The sequence below is a fragment of the Malaya genurostris genome, chromosome 3, assembly GCF_030247185.1.
Source record: "Malaya genurostris strain Urasoe2022 chromosome 3, Malgen_1.1, whole genome shotgun sequence".
Classification (NCBI taxonomy): Eukaryota; Metazoa; Arthropoda; class Insecta; order Diptera; family Culicidae; genus Malaya; species Malaya genurostris.
This window is the reverse complement of record NC_080572.1, coordinates 210,589,536-210,606,596: the sequence shown is the minus strand read 5'-3', so window position 1 is coordinate 210,606,596 and position 17,061 is coordinate 210,589,536. Positions and strand designations below refer to the sequence as shown.

At 36.6% G+C, this 17,061-nt stretch overlaps 1 protein-coding gene across 2 annotated transcripts in view; it reads left to right on the top strand.

Annotated features, from left to right (window-relative positions):
* The window catches only part of LOC131434895 (catalase), a 43,920-nt gene that overhangs the window by 11,320 nt on the left and 15,539 nt on the right, over positions 1-17,061 (top strand). Inside the window, exon 1 of one of the 2 annotated variants that reach the window (XM_058602140.1) lies at positions 2,194-2,609. The exons of the other annotated variant lie outside the window; for it this stretch is intronic. Coding sequence (XP_058458123.1) covers positions 2,556-2,609 — 54 coding nt within the window. The 5' untranslated portion in view covers positions 2,194-2,555. Of the gene's footprint in view, positions 1-2,193; positions 2,610-17,061 lie in introns of those variants that run through there. 2 annotated transcript variants of the gene reach the window in all.

Sequence of the window (17,061 nt, the reverse complement as noted above, 5' to 3'; positions counted from 1 at the left end):
AGTCAGTTGTGCGATCTGTGGGAAAATCGAGTGTCTCATTTCTCGGAAGGACAATGTATGGAACACTTGTAGAACTAATTTGATACTATCATTTTGCCAAAGGAAGTATGTTGATACGTTAAGACGTTTAAAAGTTATGCAATGTTTTTGAGTTTTTTGACGGTATTTTTATAACTAATTTAAATAAGTTAAAAAAATAACACCCTTCCAATTTTCTCTTAAACTTTCACTTATATTTCAGGAACCGCATACTTACCTTTCAGGACCCTAATGAATATTGATATATAATCATAACTTTTTACTGGTAGCTCATATGAAAAGGCTTGGTTTAGCTTGGAAATTGTGCGCAATGATTAGTACAACAACTCTCTTGAAGACAACTTTTCCATAGAACGTTTCAGAAAAAAGTTAGAACAGAAAAAGTGAATTTTCAAGAGCAACCCTACTTTCATACGGGAAAATTGATGTAACTCTATCAAATGAAAAGCCAGAGAAGTGCTTTTTTCAGCAAAGTTGCTCAAAATAAAATTTCCTACAACTTTATTGTACAACAAAATCATTTTTGAGTTCAATTGGGAATGTTAGATTTCAGATTTCAGTCTAAATGAGGACCACCCTAGTAACATTTTTCATCAAAAGGAGCGCCATTTGATTACAAACAACTTTTGTGAAGACACCAACTACAAAAAACTTAAATATTAGTTTAAATATTTTTGTCACGCTAATTTCACGTTTCGGACCACTGTGCAATGGCTCGAACAACCTCATGGGGCTGATCCTTGTAGTTTTTTTTCAAAGATATTTTTATTCAGGCCTATTTGCGTACAAGCTTTACGTGGCAGAATTAGCCGATTTTTTAAATAAAGAATTTTTTGAAGTGGATCTCGTCACTCTTTTTCTCGGAGGAGAAGAGCTTCCATTTCCCTCCTGCGAGGGTTGAGGGGCACTTTGTTCGTGGCTCGTCTCGTCATCCATTGCCGCATCGGTGGTTTTGTTGTTGATTTCCGTCTTCTTTTAGTTTTCCTTGTTGTTCGCAGTGTTGAGCTCGTTGCTAGTTGCTGTAGATGCGCCTTGTTGTACATTGGTTGCAGTTGCTAATTGGTTTGATGGTGAAACAGGAGTACTGCGCTCACTAGTTTTCGTTGTTGAACGGTTGACCTTGTCTTTGGTTGAAGATGTTCTTTTCGCAGTGCAAGGTTTACCGTAGTGTGCAGGTTGTTCACAAAACTGACATGTAACCAGCTGATTTTCATAGGTGATCAGCGTTTTACACGGATGTGTCCCACCTTAACCACAAATGATGTAAGATGGAATTGCCTAGTTGCATACGTACCACTTGCACGCCATTCCGGATGCCGGGGAAATAATTCCGCCATACTTCTCTTTCGATGGAAAGAACTTCACCGTACTGCGACATGATTTCCCGAACGGACTGATCGCTCGTCAGCGGTAGAAGGTCATGCACGCGTACTTCTATGGCATTGTCCATCATGTGCACAGGGATTTTGTATTTAATGTTGTCACACTCAACGCTGTGCACCGCGTTGTTAACCGAAGCGAATGCAATTGCATCGCCTTCACGTTTAAACATAATGTACACACAGTTGGACGCCTTGATGAATTGAATCTCAGTTACATTATTAGCGTCTAGATGCATTCGTTCTTCAAGTAAGATTTCAATTTAATTTGCTGCTGGTCTAACTTTGCAACTTGGCCAAGTTTCAGGCTTTGTCAAATCGTATTTGACCATTCCGTATACTCTATTGTTCACTACACTGTATTGTCTTTCTTTCTGTTGTTTCGACTGCAAACGATTTTCGACTGTGTCGGGTGAGATGCGAGCACGAACTGTGTAAAGCGGCTTGCTATGACAAAATCTACATGTCCAGAAAGTTCTACAGAAATCTGAGAGTGGGTGCTGTCAATATTAGTTCGAGTTGACGCGAAATTCGTTTAATACCAATGGTTTTAAGAATAAAATTGAGAATATGAAACTAATTTGAAATCTGATCACATCTAAAGAGTTGCACCAATTCCAGCACTGCTAAATACAAGATGCTCAATAACAGTTCAAGCGCATCATTCACCGGGAATAGATAATTAACGTGTCTACTAAAACCACCGTGAGGTTCATTCGTGAAAGTTCATCGCATCCCTGGCCGCGTTGATCCATAAAAGCGCAATGTTTCGCCGCTAGTCGCCAGTCGAGTTCAATATTGCATACCAGTAACAACACCCAACTGCGTGAGGTTCTCATTTTTTTCGCGTGACTTAACTATTTGCTTGCATCGAACCATCTATATTTTTGTTTTACATTAAACCTTTCTTCTGCCCACAACCCCAACCCGATTAACACTGTTCCGCATACATTGCGGGGAGCTTTTTCTTAATTTGTAACCGGCTCCAGCAGAGAGTGTGTGAGTGTGTACGTGCCACCGTGGCCGGCTGTTTGCTTATCAAAAGATTGAGTTTGAGGTATAAAAACCGCGTTACGAACAAGCGGAACACTCAGTGGACCAAAGTGTAGTGCTGCAATTCGAAAGTGTTTGAGCAAAATGTCTCGCAATCCAGCGGAAAACCAATTGAACCTGTACAAGGAGGGCCAAAAGGTAGACGTAGTTTTCGTTTCGTTTATATCTCTGGAAACGATGTGATTTTTCGACGAGATGGGTTTATTTATTATAGTAAAAAAACGAAGAATGATCTGTGTTTTCAGTACTCTTCATGAACATGTTAATCGTTGAATGGTGCAATCGATCGCAATTCATCAATGATTCATGCGTAATTAGTTTCTGTGTTCTAACTAACAAACTGTTCAGTGAAATGTTTGTGGATTAGGAAAATAATGTCAGTTCTGTTAAAGTGAAATCTAGAAATACACATTTTTAAAACGTTTTGTTCTATGTTACCATTCTTCAACTCTTTTCGTTCGAGCTTTGAGCCTAAAAAGCAGTATGACTGCATTCTTTTCTTCAGCCCGGCAACCAGCGCATCCAGCCGGTTGCGACGCAATATTCTTCATTTCTGCAAGTAATGCTACTAAAAAAACATTCACACTACTATCCGTCTTCTATTTCTGGAACCTGTCAGAGGCTATGAATTCTTCATAACACGACTTAAGCTAGTGATTACATAAGACATGTAATAAACAAAAATGTGATTGTTTTTACGTGGTCAGTTTTGATAAGATATGTGTGTGCGTGTTATCACAACGCTGCTTAGATTATTGATAGCAGGCAAAGTGCAAAAACCAAAACACTGCCAACAAATTTCGATTCATTTCTCATGTTAATCATGGTTAATTCAGATAACACGAATTAGAAACACCTGACGGTAAAATGAACAATAAACGATGAGTGCGGTGGTTTTTCTATTTGGCGTTCAGTCCTAATTGGCTGATTGTCTGTTTTCTGTTTCAGGTGCACCCAACAATTCTCGATCTTTGTGGGTGGAAAGTATTTGGATTGCATCCTATTTAAGAATTATTTAGCAATTATGTAGATGATTGTATTGGATTTAGTTCTTACTTAAAAATCATCGTATTTTCCCGTTTAATTTCTGAAAAATTGATGAATTGTTTATAATATTTTATTTATTGAATTTTAGTTCGGTTTTCGCTGTCTAAATTAACAAAAATGAGTTTCGTTTTTTTAATTTTGCTCATTGATATTTAAAATTTTAAACATACTTCACCCTGTTGTGTTCGAAACCGGATGTCGGATCCGAATGAAATTATAAAGCAAATGTCTGATGTTATAAACTCTTTTATTTTTTAGTCTATGCTTGTGAAAATCGGTGAAGCCGTCTGAGAAAACGAAGTGAGTTTCCTTTTTTGAGATTTTGACAACTATTTCCCGTATTTCAAAAACCGGAAGCTGGTATAACAAATTTGGTTTGAGTTTTGAGTCTAATTTGGATTTTTTCTCCGGAGCCACGATGCAAAACGAAAATATGACGGTTTGAGATTTTAAACTTCATGTTGCCGTTCCGGAGCCGTTTTCAAGGGGGAAGTAAGGGACAATTTGAATCGAAAAACATTATTTAGAGAATATTTAGTTAAATTTCCGTATATTAATATTGAAAAATAAGGCGGTAACAGAGCATTTCCCAAAATCTCTTTTGAGAATCACGTTGCGCGGTGAACACGATAACTCGGTGTAGAATTATTTGAAATCAAATATGTTCTTAAATTTACTTAAAATGCGAGTTATTTCTCCCCCCTCCGTCGTTCTCAAGTTATTATTTTGATTTTTTAACAGTTCGTTATATATTTGAGCAAAAAATGCGATCTTACGAAAAATTGTCCACCATTTTTTAGCTTGAGCGACCACCCCTGGTTGCTACTCCGTTACTGATCGGGATTAGCTGAAATTGTAAAAGCAAAGCCTTGGTATTACATTCCTGTAGTGGAATTTGACCTTCTGTTTCAACAGACTTCGCAGCCAATTCAGAGTGTACAGAACCATTGCATGGCTAGTGCTACGATTCTACTGACACTACGAATCCTTCCAGGTCGGGGCTCGAACATACGACTACTGGTTTGTTAGACCAGTGTCCTATGCATTGAACCGCCAACCCGGGACAGGGCTGAAATTGTACAGGGAGTTTTTAGATGATCCGACCGGGGACTGGTAAATCATCCTTCAATGTACATCTTCTGGTAATCCCAGAATTCATTGATCAGTACCGGCGCCGGTCAGGCCCGAACGTAGATCGTCTAAGGAATGGGAAGGGATGTTAGTCCAACACTTGTTGTTACTAGAGGCCGTATATACTACTGCGCACTCCACAATTGTCACGGGAGAAGGATATTTGTTAGTAAAAATCTCAGTATTGGTATTATTCGCGCGCGACTCAATATGTTCCGGTTTCAAGATTTCCCGAGTGAACGTTTCAACAATATCCTATGTTGAAGTCCCGGGAAGTCTTGATTCACAGCTCTTATTCGTGGAAACTGAAGAAAAATTTGCAATACTATCGCGTAAAGAATAAAAACTTCCCTATTTTTTATAAATGAAATTACAAAATAAACGAGTGAACAGGATTTAGACAAAACAGTTGATTCATTGCTTTGACATATTCTAAGCAGTAGTTATAAAATCATTTTAAATCACCAAACAGTGATCTTTTACTATTTTAATTATTTAATAAGATTATTAATTGGTTATATTGGTTGATCTGGGCAGCCGGCTACCGAGAAAAATAATAATTCATTGTTTGAAATACTAATATCAAGTTTATTTTTACTATGTATTCAATATACCGAAATATGTTATCTCTGTTATTAACTTTGTAATATCAACGGATTTGCGCATTAGTTGATGTTTATCATTCAATTCACAATCCTGAAAGACAATCAATAATATAGAACATTCCAAATAAAACTTTTCTCCGAAGCTAGACGGAAATTGATAGGTTGAATGAAGAGATAATTTAGTAAAATAGAGTAATCAGAAGTGAAACATTGAAAATATCTGATAACTGAAAGGAAAAAGAAACTCCTGCAATTGTCGCCTCTTACGACATGGAAGCAGGAACCCACTGGATCTATTCTTGGTTCATTTTTTTTCCGCCAGATTCCACACGGCATCTAGGCTGGTACTGTCCGGAGAGAGCTAATAGGTACTATCAATCTCCTAGTGGACCTCAGTCCCTAAAAAAAATATTGTCCTCCATTTTTTGAGGTGAAAAACTACGATAATATGAAAATGGAAAAATTTCAAAAACGTCGGGGAAAGGCATTTTATACCAAGAAAATATGTTCCAAGTTTGAAAAGAATTGGTTCAGTAGATTTTGCAGGATCGTGTTCACGGACTTTTTTTTGTAATAAAATTTTTATTCTGGCCTTTTTGCGTAAAAGCTTTACGTGGCCGATTGCCTTACATTTTTGTTACTAAAAAAAAATTTTTTTTTTGCTGTTGGATCTCGCCCTTTTTCTAGGGGGAGATAAGTTTCCTTTTCCATCCAACGAGGATCGGAGGTCACTTCGTCTGCGGCTTATCTCATCATCCATTGCTTCATCGTCGGTGTTGTGTGTGATTCCCGTTTTCTTTTCGTTGTCCTTGTTGATCGTAGTCTTGGGTTCGTTGAGAGTTGCTGTAGATGCGCCTTGTTGTACATTGGTTGCAGTTGCTGGTTGGTTGAAGGGTAAGTTGTTAACTGCAGCTGGTGTACTTTGTTCTGTAGGGATGGTTTCGTTGAAGGGGATGCTTCATTGTTGTTGGTGGCTGTCACAGGTGTACTGGGGTTGGTGTGAAGGAAGCACCGTTGTCCTTTGGTGTAGTTGTCTCCTTGTCCAGTTTATCACATGGCTTACCGTAGTGAACAGCTTTTTGACAATATTGACATGTGGCCATCTGATTGTCATAGGTACCAAGTGATTTGCACAGAATTCTTGTACCTTGACCGAAAATCACATAAGAAGGTATAGGCCTCTTCAAATGAATGCGTAACAAACGTACGCCATTTAGAATACCGGGGAAAAAGTTCTTCAACATTTCTTTTTCGATAGAGAGAATCTCTCCGTATTGGGACATAGTTTTGCGAATATAAGAATCGGTGACGCTTGAGGGAAGATCATGCACACGCACTTCTATAACACTATCTTCCATATATACTGGAATGTTGTACTTAATGTTCTCGTGCTCCACATTATTATTGTCTTTAGCGAATTGAATTGCATCCAACTCTTTATAGAACTGGATATAAACAACATTATTGGTCTTATTGCATTGAAGTAAATGCACACGTTTAATGTCAAGATGCATTTGCTCCTTAAGCAAACCTTCAAGTTCTCGTATCGAAGGTCGAATTTTGCACTGTTTGAAGTCAACAACAATTGTATTCTTTTATATCGGCGGTAGCTTTTGTTCGTTTGGTTCACTCATTTCGAGGTCGTTCTATTGTTCACTACACAATACTGTACTTGGGTTCTTCCGTCCCGAACGTAAGCGGTTTTGTTACATCGACTGACTTGGGTGAGATGTGAAAGCGAACTAAGTGTTCACGGACTTCGAAAAATTGGTTTTTAGAAAAATGCGTATAATTTTTTTTCTCAAAAAGTTAGCAACAAATATTTTTGGTAACTTATACTAAATATTTTTACAATATTTTTGAAATGTTAAACTACAAGAAAATATAAAAAAAAACGATTTTCCGAAACTGTTTATCCCTTAATCCTCCCCTTAAAAACTGGTTTAATGGTTGGTGGGAAAATGAAGTGAGTGCCGTTTTTTGAGTTTTTGGAATATTTTTTTTCCTATTTTGCTCTCAATGTACAATGCCGGATCCGAACTAATTTCTACATTATTATAATCGCATACAAAATATTTTTATTTGAATCTAAATTTGTAAACATCAGTCTGGCCATTTCTGAGCAATTAGAGTGATTTTAGATTTGGAGTATACAATCACTTTTCCGGTATTTCCGGATCTGGGGCTGGTTAAAAGCATTTTTCAGTGTTTTTACACGCTCTTGGAATTGGAATTAGTATGCTTATCAGCCCGTAAATCCGGAACCGAAAGTCGCATCCGGATAAAATTCGACAGAGTTCTAAGACCATTCGATTCAAGCTGGTCCAGCAGAAATCAAGTGCACTTTTTTCATACTTTATCCGTTTTACCCCATTTGTTCCGCAAGCGGGAGACGGCTCCAGATAAAATTTATTCGTGACAGAGCTGTCATTTTCTATTCGATTGCAATGCGTATCGAATGTTTGTAAGCATGATTTGACGGCACTCGAGTACAAGGACATATAACGGTTATGACAAACACTGTTGGAAGTACACGCTTTTTTGTTCAAATATTTGTCGTTCACTTCATGAGACCAAGATATCAATTGATGAATCATGCCAACAATTCATGATTTTTCCTGCTCAAAGCGATTCCTCTATGACAAACGTGTCTAGTCTATGACGACACAAAATTGAATCAATCAGCACTTAAATATGTCGGGCTGCGTAATCCTACCGCGTGTAACTGGTAATAATACATGATTTTTAATGGATGTTAATTGTGAGTAATAAGTTCAAGATACTTTGTTTAAAGTAAAGGGTGATTTTTGCTGGTATCTTATTGGCATCACTGTTTTTGACAGAACACGCGTGAATCGTGCCTTGTGTCATTATCAAACTCGTTCATTTTGGTCTATGATTTAATCATGAATCGTCGTTTGGTCTATAATTCAATCATTAATGAGCGCTGGTAAAGTTGTTGGAAGATCTACTTTTTTATCGAAAAATTGTGTTCAGCAACGAAGCTCATTTCTGGTTGTATGGATACGTCAACAATCAAAATTGCGCATCTGAAGTGAAGACCAGCCAGAAGTATTGCAGGAGCTACCAATGCATCTAAAAAAAGTCACTGTTTGGTGTGGATTATAGGCCGGTGGCATTATTCGTGAAATACCGACCAATATGTTGGAGAGAGTGTGCCAAAATTGCGGAGCCGCGGGCAACATTTGCATGACATCATCTTCAAATATAATATTATTTTGAACGTTCTATCGATTCTAATATAGATTTCATCAATTCTCTCAATTTTTTTGATTATTTTTTTAAATCAATTCACCCTTTAGTTCCCTTCAAACGCTATGCATTTTTTTACATCCTTCCATCAACTCACGAACTCCACATCGAAAGAACTGTTGCGCTGGAAAACGACTTTATCATGTCTTGTGAAGAGATCTGTTCGTTTTTTGAGCAATTCTCGATGGAATTTCATCATTTGCTATCGGTGGCGCTTAGTATTTACTTTTTCCCCATGTTTCAGAAGCTCGAAGTACAAGACACCATTTTGACTCGTTGGGGAGGATCGAAACAAGATTTTCTGCACTTGGCTTTCTCAAAATAAATCCATTTCTCTTCTTTCGTCACAAGTTGGTGCAGAAAACCATTTGTTTCATGCCGAGAGAGCATAATTTTGCTCTTCCTACTGTCTATCATTCAGTTCATGAGGAACTCATTTTCCTATCTTCACAACCTTTCCCATGACGCGTAGACGATCAGAAATGGCTTGAAACTTCATTTTTACGCGTTTCATGCAAAGTTATATCGATAAAAGAGATAAAAAATCGACATTGCGCATTTAAGGGTTGAAGCACATCTACCACTAAAAAACGAGAGGTTTCACAATTTTTTCGACAAGGATACAATATATTCAGCCATCCATAATTTCGCCCAATTGCATAATACGAGCAAAGTACAAAGCGGAACCAGAAAAAAATGGAAAGAAAACTTAGAACGACACACAAGTAAACTTGATCTTCGGTAGAATTAACTAAATTTTCTGGTAGAAAAAGTTCAGTAATTATTGAATAAAGCGATACATTACCAATCTTCGAGCGAATGAATCATAATATTGTCATAAATAATATTTTGAGTCACACACTTAGGAAAATTTAATTTATGGTTAAGAATCAAGTGAGCATAAAAATTATGTATTTTTGCTTTCATCATATAGAAAGGCTATGCAATCACTGTGGAAACCAACTCTTCAACCGAGGCCCGATTTTTTACAAACTAAGATTCAAATAAAAGGTATTTGAAATTATTTAAAAATCCCCGAAAAATCAATGCGGATCTGACTTCCGGTTCCAGTATTACAACACGATAAGCGAAAAGTTTTCAATATCATTAGTATTTTTTCACAAGTGATGGCGTAACGAGGTGCAAATTTGTATAAAACTTACTGGTAAGTTCATCTAGTTGGCAGATCTTGTTAGTTGGTGGATCTGAAAATATACTTTGCGATTGCTATGTTCCCCCGGTATCCGTGAGGAGAAGCTCCAAAAACGGAAGTCACATCGATTTCCCAACAACGGTTAAACCGATTTTCACAAATTTTGATTCAAATTAAAGCTCTAATTGTCTTAAAAATTACTGAGCAATTTCATCCAGATCCGATTTCCGGTTCCGAAATTATATAGCGATGAGTGTCAAGACTTTCAAACCGTCATACAAAATGTCGAAACAAAACCGGGTACGCATCGATACGGAAGAAGAAAACACTACTGCCTTTGCGAATGAAGCACACAGCGTGCTTTGTTAGATTTCGAATAGCGTGCAGAGTTGCCGCATTTAAATCTATGTTTTTCAGGAGAAAAATCGATAAATCTGTATCAGGGAATCAAAAATCTGTATTGAATATCGGTATACGAAAATGATAAGAAATTAAAGCTCGCGTTGAAAAAGTCATTATATTGAATCTGAAAATAACAGCTAGTTGATTATAACGTAATCGGCAATCATTTCTTTTTACTATCTTACATTAAGACCAAGGCCATTATCTTTTCATCTTATCAAAAAAAATATTAAAAAATATGAAGAATTATGCTAAAATAATTGCAAAAAAGTTAATATAGATAAGCTGGGATTTGCCGATTGGACCATTTGTGGTGTTTACCATGTCTGATATTCTCTTTCAATCTATTTGTACCCACTTTTTAGTATTAACAAAAAAACATTATAACGATTCTATTCTATAAAAGTACACTTTATGTCTTTCTCATATAGAAAAGTTATCACTTGAAAAATTGACTAATTAAAATTTTCCCGAAGTGTTCGACACAGCTCATCGAGCTGAACAATGTCTGTGTGTATTTATGTATGTATGACACATAGTGAGTGTATGTGTCAAATAATGTCACTAAAAACTAATGGCTTGTCCGATTTTCACAAACTTAGGCTCAAATAACAGATCTTCTAGTCCCATAGGTAGCTATTGAATTTCATCATGCTTTCATAGGGTAAAGTGTGTTTAAAATTGCATATTGCCATTTAGAACGGCGATGCAAATTAGGGTTAAATTCTTCTAGAATTAATTCAAAACCTATTTTATTTGTAGGCTATATTAGTTATTTACTAATCGCACCGACCGCACCGAAGTACCGAAAGGAATGATTTGATCGATTTTCACAAACTTAGACTCAAATGAAAGGTTCTATAGTCTCATAGGTTACTATTCAATTTCATCCGGGTCCGACTTCCGGCTCCGGAACTATAGGGTAAATAGTATGTGTGTGTAAGTGTGTTTAAAATTTTAAACCGTCATTTAGTGCGATATGTTAGTTTATACCTTAATTCTAACTTTATTCAAGTTTTATTGATTTAGGAAAACAATCATTTCACAAATTGTTTGAATTGCATCACACATAGGGTATTCTGTTACCAGTAGAATTCATTTGTGTTGCGGCATGTTTGCAAAAACACCCAACCATTCTAATAAGTAACCATTTCTAATATATAATTCAGTAGATTGCGCAGTTTGCGGATGTGTGACTAATAGCAGAATAATATCGATTTTTGCCAGTTGAAACACGTGTTCGACATTCGCATTACACGCTAGGAAATGTATCAGAGAAAAACAGTAACAAATGGAATTTTCCGGCAGTTGAGTCAATCAGTTTGATTATCACAAACTTGAAATCAATTATAAATTAAGCTTACCATAATGGCTAATGTGTATTTAATCTCTCGCTAGCGTTGCGAGAACTATCGCAACCAATGCATACGTGTTAGGTTTGCAGGCCCATATCTGCTATGACAAAATAATTATCTTCACGATATTTTTTTTTACTTTTAATGTGGATTAAGCCGATGATCGATTCATTGTCATTTGACAGATACAAGTTTGTAAAACAGAATGTGTTTGTGTGTTGTCGAAGCATACTCTACGCTCGCCTAAACTATTTTAATGACGATTGTTTTCGAGTGATTACACACTTGGATAAAAAATTTTGGTAATTCGTATTCAGATATAAACCCGTGAAAAAATTTCATATTTTAATACCAAGAGCTGATAGGAGAAAGTTTACGTCATCATAAACTAGGCATGTGAACTACAGATATTTGATCAAAAAAGCATCTACTTCCATCTAAATTTGGCTAAAAACTGATTCGTTATGTTAGTTGCTGACCAAACGTATCGATTTTGACTGAACCAGCTTCCGGTTCCGAACATAGTGTTCAAAAACTCTAAATCCGAACTCGCTTTATTTTCTCACAGACGGTTCAACCGATTTTCGCAAACTCAAATGAAAATTGGTCTTATGATTCCATAGACTGCTATTGAATTTTATCCGAATCTGACTTCCGGTTTCAGAACAAACCGACGTTAGAATAGTTTTGCAAAATACGCAAACATGAATGCGATGGATTTTTAGTCGATTTGAAACTTTTGTTCTAGAGACGGGAAAATTGGAGCCGAATGTACCAATTATCATCTTATTATGGGAGTCAATGAACTGAACAGAGATAGTAGAGGAGCCGAAATAATAAAAAGTACGGTTATCTAATATACCAAGGGTATTTATTGAAGCTTGTCGGTTTGACTGTTAGATGTCGCATTTCTATGATTTGATATACGAGGTCTGTTCAAAAAGTTCCCGGAATTTTTTAATTGCGCGCGTCTGGAGAGTCCGGTGGTCAAAAATTTTTTTTTATTGTGTTGGTACATATGTCCCTAATGTATGGTGAAATTTTCAGCTGTATTCATTGTTTACATTCTGTCTTGTAGCGGCTGGTGTAGACGTGTTTTTTTGAGCTCGGCGATTTTTGTTATTTTAAACAATGGAAGAATTGACGAGTCAAAGAATTTGTATTAAATTTTGCGTAAAAAATGAAATAAAGTGTAACCAAGTGTGCGAAATGTTACAGAGAGCCTACGGTGAGTCTGCTATGAAAAAAAAACAAGTGTTTACGAGTGGTATAAGCGTCTCCAAGATGGCCGCGAAACGTTGAAGACGACGAACGCTCCGGTCGACCCAGCACGTCAATAATCGATGAAAATGTGGGCAAAGTTGAAAAAATGATTATGGATGATCGCCGAGTCACTATTAGAGAAGTTGCTGATGAAGTTGGCATATCAGTTGGCTCTTGCCATCATATTTTTTCAAATGTTTTGGGCATGAAACGAGTGGCAGCAAAATTCGTTCCAAAACTGCTGAATTTCATCGTTGCTTATTCGTGATTTTTTGGCTAAAAACAAGACTTTAATCATGCCCCAACCTCCTTATTCACCAGATATCGCTCCGTGTGATTTTTTCCTGTTCCCAAAGTTGAAGAGACCCATGAAAGGACAGCGTTTTTCATCGATTGAAGAGATAAAGGCAGAATCGCTGAGAGTGCTACAGAGCATTACAAAAGTGACTATCAGGGGTGTTGTGAAGACTGGAAAAAACGCTAGCATAAGTGTATTATATCTAGGGGGGATTACTTTGAAGGGGACCATATAGATGTAGACGAATAAATAAATATTTTTTAGAAAAATGAGAATTCCGGGTACTTTTTGAACAGACCTCGTACCTGTCATTTTTTTTCTGCTGGCATTAACCAAAAACAAGTCACAAAGTCGTCGTAATTGTTTACATCGGTAAATATGTTGAGTTTCGTTCCAAGTCGCACTGGCATTTGTGACGCATTATTTCACCAATAATCACATTTGCAACGCATTATTTAACTAAAAAATAGCTACCGAAGCTCATTGGTTGTTAGTAGAAACGTGTGATAAACAAGTTTCAGGTATTAGAATATAGGAGCAAGTTAAATTATATAGTAACATGAAACTTGTATTGTGAAATTAGACTTAATTTTCAATAATTATCTGCGGGAAATTCCAAAATTGTGTCACCAATATTCAAGTAATGATATTCCCGCTGTTTTGAAACGTTAACATGAAAGTTTTCATGTCACAGTTTTTCATTATATCGATGAAAGAATGAGAATTGAAATACGACTAATTCTCCCTGCCGACGTAATTGTTGTTTCGTCTTGTCGTAGAGTAACGAGTGACGTTAACATTGATACTCTCTTCTGTTGCAATGAGAGACGGAAATACTTTATTTCCAATGATTTCTTCTTAGACACCATAGTTTTCAAGTTACAACAATTTCAAGAAAAACAGCGCAAATCAACAAAAAACCCGAGTTCTTTGATTTGTCTGTTTCAATATTTTGAGAACGGCTACTTTTGGGAGAAAAGTCATTCAAAACAAATTTATTTCTTTTTAACTGTAGAATTCTAGTGACTTTTTTCATTAAAAACTGGACTTTTTCATTATCCAATTAAAGGCATTAATCAAAATAACATCGAATGCAGACTTTAATATTAAAACCTGTTTTAATCCACCTTATATCCATCGTTCTATCATATATAATACTGTGGAATTCTTTAAAATAATTTTCTTCGATTCTTGAAGGAATAACCGGAATCGCTTTCTTAGGCCGTCTACTGATAATGACTACCGATTTTAACAGTTTTGATGTCGATTTAGAATATTTGGTATAAAATTTTTAACACACTTTACCCCATAATTCCGAAACCGGAAGTCGGGTCCAGATGAAATTCACAAGTTTTGTGAAAACCGGTCACGCCATCTTTGAGAAAAATTAGTATGCCTACTTCCATTTTTTGCACATTTTACCCCATAACTCCGGCACCGAAAGTACTATCCAGACAAAATTTTGTATGGAATTTGAATCTAAGCTTGTGAAAATCGGTTCAGTCATCTCTGTTGGTGCACTTATTTCAGCAATTTTTTGCACATTTTACCCCATAACTCCGGAACCGGATATCGGATCCGGATTATATTCCGGAATTTGGTATGGGACCACAAGATCTTTCATTTTAATCTGAGTTTGTGAAAATCGGTTCATACGCTTCTTAGGAATTGGAGTGATTTCCGATTTGGTGTACACGATCATCGATTTTTTCGATGCTTCCGAAATCTGAAACGAAGATCCGGTATATCCAAAATCAATGTACTAGCCAAATCATCAACTAGCCAAATCTGACCGGAAGTGGTATCCGAAGACCTTTTATTTGAACCTTTTTTACCGCTCTAATGTATATAATGGTGCCAATATTTTGGGATCGCCTCTAATTTCATAAAGCGCTATTGTTCAAAAGTTTAAGCTCCTCTAAAAAAGTTCCCATGCAAAATTTGAGCTGAATTGAATATAAGCAAGGGGTGCTACCCGGCGGTTGAAGTTTGAAAATTTTCGATCTTGAAAAATCACCATTTCCGAAATCGAAAAAAAATTTCATGTCAAACGTCTTAGAATTGCATGAAATATTATTTCCAGCTACCAATATTACCTCCAAATTGGAACAGTTTTGAATCTAGTTAAACCTAGACTTACTATCTCATGCTCTATTTCGATTAAATCAATTAAACGAAATTTAACAAATGAAACGAACTTGCGTTTTTGTTACTTCTGCATATGTAAATCAAGCTAAACAGCATGAACCAGCAGGATAAAACATGTAGTAGGATTTTTATTATTATCACTACTATTATCATTATTATTGACATCACTATACCACCGGCACGGTATTGCTGCACTACCGGCTATGAAAATTGCATATTTTTTTCAAATAAACTTCAATTCATTGAGATTCTTTATTTTTCTATATATGATTTATTTTACCCCGGCTTTACATTCGTTTTTTCTTTCGGTCGCACTTATAAAAATAGCAAAAATATTTATCAACCGCAGCACCGTCTTATATCAATATCGCACACTAGTAGCAGACATCCGTAACCGTTTCGTTTTCTTTATAGCGTGTACGGAATAGTACAAAGCACGCATCGTTCGTTTTGTGTTTTCTTCTTCCACGCCGCTCGCAAGGGCGTAGAATTTATCTGCAAGTAAACTTAAATAATTACCTTCCATGGGAAATTTATCAAAAGCAATCACCTGGCTTAGTTTTTTTTATCACCATCCGAAAAAAGTCAATTGTTTTTAATGCAAACGTTATTCAAAATGGCGAATCTATCGAGCATCTCCCGAAATTGGTTTTAAAAAAGCCGACTTCCGATTCACACGATATCTTCCGAAATTTAACTCTGGTTTGAGCAGAAGAAATTTGTTAACTTCAGATACTTGGTAAATGTTCAATACTTAGGTGCTTGAACCGATCAAACTGCCATAGTAAATTCGACCAGTTAAAAATTTGTGGCGTGGGCGAAGGGACATTTTAGGGAACAAATCTTAGCCGCCGAAACAATTCAACAGTTTGAAAAAGAAGTCTGTGCTGAATCTAATGAATCACGTTCACTAGAAGGCGCGCTCGCTAGCTAACCTACACAGAATCGCTAGATAGCAAATTTGATAGCTAGATTTAATAAAAATCAAATATCCAACACTTTTGTATTGTACTTCCACTGAAAACAAGGCGCGTCCATGTTTTCTGGGACAGTCTTTAGACAAGCCGCAAATGATCCCAACATCGTCATATGAAAAAAAAAAAAACCGCTCTCGCCGCCGCAGCTCATTATCTCATTTTGTGACAACGTTTTTCCTCATTCGGTACATTACAACGAATGCAATTTCACACATCTTTCCGGTTACTTCATTCATTTTTTGCTAGCCATGCATGAAAGTTGGTTGCGGTTCAGAAAAACGAATAATAATTAGAATCCAGTCATTTGGGATACTTTCAGTTTATAATCGATTGGAATCGGGAGTTGTGAGGAACATTTTTTAATTTATATCGTTTATTTATACCCGGCTTTAACCTAGGTGTGGCCGTTCGCCGAGTTGTGAAGAACATAAATTGTTCAAAATAATCAATTATGCAAAATAATATTGTTTTCGACATGACCTTCAGCTCCAACAGACCGAATTAATTATCAATTATACATGCATCATAAATTTATAATATAAAATAATTATCGTTTTTTTCTCTTCTGAGGATGGTTGAACAATACATAAACTTGTTCAAAGTAGTTGTATATGGCTAAAGGATGTACCATTTGTTCTTACTTCCAACTGATGTGGTAACCAGGTTCAATTTCCCTAGACCGGCTCTATTGGCCTATTGGGTTTGGCGAGAAAACGCAAAACCGTGGTCTTATTGAACTATCAATTCCTTAATGCACAAACAAGACGGATACATAATGTTTATAGTATGTTGCACTTCAGCCCATGCTTGCTTCGGTATGTAGCCGGTTTAGATGGTCGCGGTTGTCTGACTGCGCACCGGTCGTCGTCGTCGTCGTCGTCGTCGGTGAGTAAACGGAGTAAGCCAAGCACCGAATACGAAAAAGGTCTTGTGTTGGT